General features: G+C 44.6%; 1 protein-coding gene across 1 annotated transcript; it reads left to right on the forward strand.

Moving 5' to 3' along the window:
- The first annotated feature begins 1,116 nt into the window (after positions 1 to 1,116).
- Positions 1,117 to 7,979, forward strand: LOC311108512 (zinc finger and BTB domain-containing protein 1-like). The gene is made up of 2 exons (XM_084151148.1): positions 1,117 to 1,278; positions 4,688 to 7,979. Exon 2 carries the CDS (start codon positions 4,692 to 4,694, stop codon positions 6,786 to 6,788), a length of 2,097 nt encoding a protein of 698 aa, XP_084007274.1. The 5' UTR covers positions 1,117 to 1,278; positions 4,688 to 4,691; the 3' UTR covers positions 6,789 to 7,979.
- Positions 7,980 to 8,503: the final 524 nt, after the last annotated feature.

An 8,503-nucleotide genomic window follows, 5' to 3' on the forward strand; every position in this document is an offset into this window, starting at 1 on the left:
CTGCGTTGTAGACTATCAAGTGTTCCTGCCGACTGAATCAAGTGTTCCTTCTATACAAAATCAACAACCGTGAACAGCCTCGATAACCCACACGGGCCCCAATGCATGCATTTCGATATCCCCTCCTATTTGCAAAACAAAGCAAATACGATAATCGTATGTCTTTCTTACCACCTATTTGCGAAATATAGGTTTATATTTCGTACGTAGCCTATTTGTTGCCGCAGAAAAATTCTCGCACGGTCTCGCGCGTCTTCCTATGTGATTGTCTCCTGAGGTTGTTATTGATCACGTGACTGTTCTACAGTACATTTGCAATTCTGTCATGAAAGGTGTGAACATTTTGTAAATACCGTGTGTGAAAAAAAGTTGTTCAAATTGTGTAAATACCGTGTGTTTTACTTCCCCCTAAAACATATGACGTTGGTTGACAAACATTGAAGTAGGAGTAAGATTCTAAATAAATTATTATTATTATTATTGGTCCTCTGTAGCTCAGCTGGTAGAGCACGGCGCTTATAACGCCAAGGTAGTGGGTTCGATCCCCGGGACCACCCATACACAAAAATGTATGCACGCATGACTGTAAGTCGCTTTGGATAAAAGCGTCTGCTAAATGGCTTATTATTATTATTACATGACAATTTATGAGCGCATCAAAGTTCTAATAACCAAGTAGTACAGCCTCATAAATGCACGCCTTGGAGATTTGATGTTTCTTATGCTGAAATGTAGCCTTAACATCCTATCAAGATGTAAGCCTACTTCTGTAAAACTCAGATGAATCAAATGTGTAGCTAAATCATCCTTATCGGTTGGTTATTCTGGTAAGTGCATATGGAGACGAAATAAATAGGCAATAAACATAGGCTTTTAATCCAATTTATGCGGAGGAAAATAAACCTTGTTAATTTTTTGCATTGGTGCTATGAACCTAAATAGCCTATGCCAGTATTACAGTCACATTTTCTATGTTCGTCCATTTTACTTGTAAGCGTCCAGCTGAGCAGCCTAGTCACTGCCTTGTTACCGTACACCCAGTCTCGGGAGGTTTGGATTTGCGTGAGTGGGGCTGGATCTCGCTCAGTGCGGTGAATAAGCTCGCAGAGCGGCTGTGCGGAAGTTCTTTCATCCGTGCTGCAGAAGGGGCTTGCTTCGCCCTCGCGATTATTCTCGTCACAAGTTTATGGTTCGATAAAAGCGGTTCAGGTGGAACTTCTGGACATTGCACCCCAACTTGAGTTTTACTACATCCACAGTCTGCCCCATTTATTGTCGGTGAGTATTTATTCAGTGTTTTCACAGAGTAAACATTCCTGCTTTCGGAAAAACCCTGTGCTTTTTTTCTCATAGCGTGATTGCGGGAAGAAGCGCGGGGGTGGCAGTGCGTGCTTGCGTGAGATTTCCGACAACACTGCCACTGCCGTGGGAGGTCTCTCCATTTTGGTTTCACATTGTTTGGTCCTCCCGATATTTTCAACAAGTAATAATAATCACGCATTCACTCTGTTGCTCCGATTGGAATTATTGTAAAGCTGTTTAGTTCATTACTTTTAGTGAGGTATGATTGACAGCCACGATGTCCGCACGACTGAGTCTCCAAAATAGGCCAATGAAAATGGGTGGGCGGGATTTGAGCAGGCGACGAGTAACGACAAAGAGACGGCATTTTTGCATTTTTTTTTTGCCATAAATAAGAGGACATCACCTCACTGCACATTTAGAAAAAGTAGACCATTGATAGAATGCAGATAGACTAGACTACAGCTGTTAGACAAACATATATTTCATTGTGACCAACTAAGTTCAAGTACATTTTATGTTATAGGCTTTAAAAAAGGCTACAAATGCAGTGCAGACTATCAACAATGACAAGCCACCGGGGTCTGACAACTTGGATGGAAAATTACTGAGGATAATACCAGACGATATTGCCACTCCTATTTGCCATATTTTCAATTTAAGCCTACTAGAATGTGTGTGCCCCCAGGCCTGGAGGGAAGCAAAAGTCATTCCGCTACCTAAAAATAGTAAAGCCCCATTTACTGGCTCAAATAGCTGACCAATTAGTCTGTTACCAACCCTTAGTAAACAATTGGAAAAAATGGTGTTTGACCAGATACAATGCTATTTTACATTAAACAAATTGACAACAAACATTCAGCATGCTTATAGAGAAGGACATTCAACAAGCACAGCACTTACACAAATTACTATTGATTGGCTGAGAGAAATTGATGATAAAAAGATTGTGGGGGCTGTTTTGTTAGACTTCAGTGTGGCTTTTTACATTATTGATCATAGTCTGCTGCTGGAAAAACGTATGTGTTATGACTTTACTCCACCTGCTATATTGTGGATACAGAGTTACCTGTCTAACAGAACACAGAGGGTGTTCTTTAATGGAAGCCTCTCCAACATAATCCAGGTAGAATCAGGAATTGCCCAGGGCAGCTGTCTAGGCCCATTACTTTTTCCAATCTTTACTAATGACATGCCTCTGGCTTTGAGTAAAGCCAGAGTGTCTATGTATGTGGATGACTCAACACTATACATGTCAGCTACTACAGCGACTGAAATGACTGCAACACTTAACAAAGAGTTGCAGTTAGTTTCAGAGTGGGTGGCAAGGAATAAGTTAGTCCTAAATATTTCTAAAACTAAAAGCATTGTATTTGGGACAAATCATTCACTAAACCCTAAACCTCAACTGAATCTTGTAATAAATCATGCGGAAATTGAGCAAGATGAGGTGACTAAACTGCTTGGAGTAACCCTGGATTGTAAACTGTCATGGTCAAAACATATTGATACAACAGTAACTAAGATGGGGAGAAGTATGTCCATAATAAAGCGCTGCTCTACCTTCTTAACAGCACTATCAACAAGGCAGGTCCTACAGGCCCTAGTTTTGTCACACCTGGACTACTGTTCAGTCGTGTGGTCAGGTGCCACAAAAAAGGACTTAGGAAAATTGCAATTGGCTCAGAACAGGGAAGTACGGCTGGCCCTTGGATGTACACAGAAAGCTAAAATTAATAATATGCATGTCGATCTCTCCTGGCTCAAAGTGGAGGAGAGATTGACATCATCACTACTTGTGTTTATGAGAGGTGTTGACATGTTGGGTGCACCGAGCTGTCTGTTTCAGCCACTGGCGCACAGCTCGGTCACCCATGCATACCCCACAAGACATGCCACCAGAGGTCTCTTCACAGTCCCCAAGTCCAGAACAGACTATGGGAGGCGCACAGTACTACATAGAGCCATGACTACATGGAACTCTATTCCACATCAAGTAACTGATGCAAGTAGTAAAATTAGATTTGAAAAAACTCCTTATGTAACAGCAGGGACTGTGAAGCAACACAAACATAGGCACAGACACATGCATACACACACATGATAACATACACACGTACACATGGATTTATTAGTGTAGATATGTGGAAGTAGAGTAGGTAGGGGCCTGAGGGCACACAGTGTGTTGTGAAATCTGTGAATGTATTGTAATGTTTTTTAAATTGTATGAACTGCCTTAATTTTGCTGGACCCCAGGAAGAGCTAATGGGGATCCATAATAAATACAAATACAAACTCCACTATGTAAACACTGTTACTGTAGAAAATCTGTCATTGACATCACTGTAAATCTGTAAATGACATAAAAATGATAAGCTAGCTGTATACAATTTTTTGTTTCCAGAGGAACACGGCTTCCTGAGGAACACTTACATAAACACACACACACACTGAGCGGTTGGAGGCCAGGGTCTGTTACAGTGTAGCACGCCTGGAGTTTAGGGATTAAGTGCCTTGCTCATGGGCACAAAGGCAGGAGATGGAATACCCGAATCCCGACATACTTTTCCCCTTCATACTTGGGATTCAAACCAGCGACCCTCCGGTTGCAGGCCCACCTCTCTAGGCTTTATGCCGCCACACTAGTTCAAGACGTAATATGCTGTGCTCTATATTATAGAATTAGGCTAGATAATTTTGAAATCCGTCAATTTGATAATATAGTCCTGTGTGAGTGCACACCTGTGTGACTAATGATCTTTAGGGTGATCTTATCGCGAGAGTGTTATTTTAAGGTGACCTTTTTGTGGTACAATTATGTGCCACATGTAGACCTTTTGAAAATACTTTACTTCAACATGCAATGTTGAGCACTATTTTGTGAACTTTTTACATTTACGTCATTTAGCAGACGCTCTTATCCAGAGCGACTTACAGTTAGTGAGTGCATACATTTTTCATACTGGCCCCCCGTGGGAATCGAACCCACAACCCTGGCGTTGCAAGCGCCATGCTCTACCAACTGAGAGTTAATATTTTTGTATTTCCTCTGTTTGAATCCAATAAGCAACCATTCATGTGTTAATCATCCTATGACTTGGAGGTTGGAGAAGCCTACCATTTAGTTGTCATGTGGTGTTAAGTGGCTGTTTCCTCTTGAGTTGTGAATAGACTGATTCAGATTTTTTATTTATTTATTGTTTTATTTAACCTTTGTTTTTAATGAGGGTTATTGTACAGGGATAATAACAGCTTAATTAATCTTAACATGTGCAAATTTACACAGTTGTGTTTTTAAACAGATTTGGTGCCTGCTACATTAGTTATTTAGCATCTTTAGATTGAAGCATTGCTTTGCTAATTGCTCTCCCCTTCACTCTTCCAGGGTGATGGCGAGGCCAAGCCACAGCGAGCATGTCCTGCAGCAGCTCAACAACCAACGGGAGTGGGGCTTCCTGTGCGACTGCTGCATCGCCATTGGCGACATCTACTTCCGGGCCCACAAGGCCGTGCTGGCTGCGTGCAGCTCCTACTTCCGCATGATGTTCATCCGGGACCAGCAGGGGACAGCTCGCATGGACCTCAGCAACATGCAGATCAGCGCAGAGTGCTTCGACCTCATCCTGCAGCTCATGTACCTGGGCTGCATAGTGGTGGGCAGCTACGAGTTCGAGGAGCTCAAGGTCTCAATGGCCTACCTGCAGATGTACTATATCCCAGACACCCTGGAGGACCTCCGGGACATCAGGAGCGCCTCCAACCTTACGCCGTCCTCCTCTGCCTCCTCCTCTTCCTCCACCACCTCGTCCGGCTCCTCTTCCTCCGTTGGCCCGGCAATTACAGGAAAAATGATGTTTGGAGTCCGCATGTACGATCAGCAGAAGCCAAGCGCCCCAGAGGATGAGCCCAAAAGTTTGCCCAAAGTTGCCATCACTGCTGTGCCTGTGCGACCAAGCATTCCTGTCCCAGTCAACAGGCCTCCACTTGTGGTGGAGGATGTGGCGTCCCCTTTGGTAGTAGTTGCACCACCGTTTCTAGACAGTGTGGCTGAGCAGCCTTGTGACCTGCGCAAGAGGCCTGGCGGCCGGAGTGCCACCCTGAAAGAGCGCCCCCGCTTCGGGCGCACATACACCTGTGACGACTGTGGCTTTGTCTTTAGCTGCGAGAAGCTGCTGATAGAGCACATCCTCACCTGCACCAACCGTAAGGCCTTTCAGGTCCCCAGGACCAGCGCCGAGGCAGACAACGACTCCAGCAAGGCGGAGAGCTCGGCCTCTGAGGGGATGGAGGAGCACAGGGTGGTCTGCAAGGGCGAAGAGGATTGGCCGGACCACAAGTCAGACGCCGACACAGTGATCAGGTCCGTGACAATTGGTACGGATAACGAGCCTGGTTCTGCCAGGAATATCACCATCAAGATGGAGCTGGAAGAAAACGTGGTGTCCGAGATGGATGGCATTAAGGTGGTCCAGGTGGGAGAGATCAGTGCGAGGCACAGTACACTCAGCGACACTATGAGGGAACCGATTAAATTTAACCGGGAGGCCAAGGCTGATGTTTCAGTCATGGACGACAGCAACGAGCCATTCGAGGGGCACATGTCCAGCAACAACGATTCTGTCATACCTGTTAAGATGCGCAAGGTTAAAGTGGAGAAGCAGGACGGGGACAGTTTGCCATGTGAGCTCTGTGGAGAACTGCTCACGAAGGAGGACCAGTCGGCTCACTACATCTCCAGCCACATGGGCCACATCTGCGCCTGCGGGAGGTGTGGCCAGGTCCTAATCAAGGGGCGGCAACTGCAGGAGCACGCTGAGCGTTGTGGTGAACCTCAGGGTGCGGACACCGACTCCCATGGGGAGGAGGGTGACTCACCCCTGCCCGAGGACCCGCAGGCCATGGACGATGGGCTGCTGGACGGGGGCGACCTGGCCTGCCCCCAGTGTGGCCTACTTTTCCAGAGCGAGAGCCTGGCATTGGAGCATGCTCTGGCCTGCCACGAGCAGGAGCTGTTCCGCCCCGCCCAGCTGGAGGATGGCGGCGTCGAGCCGGACCACCGGCGCAAGCACTTCTGCGCCATCTGTGGCAAGGGCTTCTACCAGCGCTGCCACCTGCGGGAGCACTACACTGTCCACACCAAGGAGAAGCAGTTCACCTGCCAGACGTGCGGCAAGCAGTTCCTGCGTGAGCGGCAGCTCCGGCTGCACACCGACATGCACAAGGGCATGGCACGCTACGTCTGCCCCGTGTGTGACCAGGGCACCTTCCTCAAACATGACCATGTGCGCCACATGATCTCGCACCTGTCCGCCGGCGAGACCATCTGCCAGGTGTGCTTCCAGATCTTCCCCAGCGGAGAGCACCTGGAGAAGCACATGGACGTGCACCTGTATATCTGCGGCGTCTGCGGGGAGAAGTTTCGCCTTCGCAAGGACATGCGAAGCCACTACAACTCCAAGCACACCAAAAGACTTTGTCCTGCCTGAATTTATGCGTCTGTTACCTAAAAGCCATAAATGTGAGAACAAATTTATGCACTTAAACACCAAAAAAAGAAAACCTATCAAATCTGCACTTTCAAATTGTATGAATAATCGAAGTGTGTTATTGCCTCAAATTTTTGTCATTTGTCATTCAGATTCACACCCCTGTACTAAACACACATTAATGCCATTTGATGACGTTGCCACAGTAGACAAATCCTTGGCACATTTGAAGGCTTTTGGAATCTAGTGTTTCTCAGCAAACAGCCTATGCAATACACAGTTAATGGAATGAAGTGGATTCAACTTAAGTTCATTGCAAAGAGGTGTTTTGATTGTAATATAAATCCACATTTCAATATAGTATTTGTGAACAGTTACTGTACATAGCACTTATGCATTGACAATTTAAGAATGGCCTTGCTTTTGCTTTTCAGGGGTGCATGAGTGGCATTGCATTCCTAAACATTGTCTGCCAGTCGATGCCACTGTGCAATGCTCACGTCTTTGTCATTTCAATGTAACGCATTAGGGGACATGGACAAGCATAACTGAATATCTCAACAAATCGACTGATCTGGCACCTTGTATTTTCAAAATGATACTACGAAATGAAAAGAGAGGCACGGTTTGTTTAGCCCAATCATAACATAGGCTACATCACAGGCTCTGAAATTCCTGTCTTTAAAGGCCCAGTGCAGTCAAAAACGTGATTTTCCTGTGTTTTAATCTATTTACACACTATGAGGTTGGAATAATACTGTGAAATTGTGAAAATGATGATAATGCCCTTTTAGTGTAAGAGCCCACAGGGGACCGCACAAAAAAGTAAAAAAAAAATGTATGCACTCACTACTGTAAGTCGCTCTGGATAAGAGCGTCTGCTAAATGACTCAAATGCCTGACATTTCTGCATGGTTTTGGTGGGATGGAGTTTTGGCCTGCCTGGTGACAGCACCATGCAGTAAATTAGTTAATAGACCAATAAGAAAGAGTTCGAAACCTCTCTGACAATAACAGCTAGTTTTCAGTTTTTCCCACTCCCAGACAGTCCTAGCAAATTTCTTTTTTGAGAAATTGCTCTTTGCTAAGAAGACATTTTTGTTTATTTTCGACCATTTTAATTGAAAACAATCACAGTAAGGTACTTAATTGTTACCCAGAAATGATTTGATATTGAGATAAAAACAGCTGCATTGGATCTTTAAGCCCCAAATTATATTTTTTACACCATAACGTAGTTTCTTTTTCTACCAGAGTTGATACACATGACTACAACTCATATCAGATATAAAAATAAATGATGAGTTGCTTTTTAAAGGGAAAGTTCAATGGCTGTGAGAATAGGTTGCATATCAAAACACACAAAAAAACACTAGAATTGCTCCACTGGTTGGAACCTGAACCAATAGAAACACATGCTGTACTCTTGACAATGGTTAGCCTAATTCCATATGAAATCTTTCATGCCACCAAGGCAAGATCATGCACTCGCTCTTTTGCTTAATCAATGATTTACTATGCAATGTTGGGCTATACACAACTCTGAAACTTTCATTCGCTTTTCAAACACAAGTGTCGATTCAAAGGATTTCTATTGTTGATATACAGTAAATAATTACTTTTATCACTGTGTGAGAAAACAGTTATGATGTCTACAATGATTCTTATTCAGTTTTCCTGGTAAGGTAGGAGTATTGTATATTACCTAAACAATT

The sequence above is a fragment of the Coregonus lavaretus genome, assembly GCF_964263955.1.
Source record: "Coregonus lavaretus genome assembly, chromosome: 33".
In the NCBI taxonomy this organism is placed as follows: domain Eukaryota; kingdom Metazoa; phylum Chordata; class Actinopteri; order Salmoniformes; family Salmonidae; genus Coregonus; species Coregonus lavaretus.

Bases quoted from the DNA above. Each gene is read 5' to 3' on its own strand.
- LOC311108512 (XM_084151148.1), top strand. From the start codon at position 4,692: ATGGCGAGGCCAAGCCACAGCGAGCATGTCCTGCAGCAGCTCAACAAC.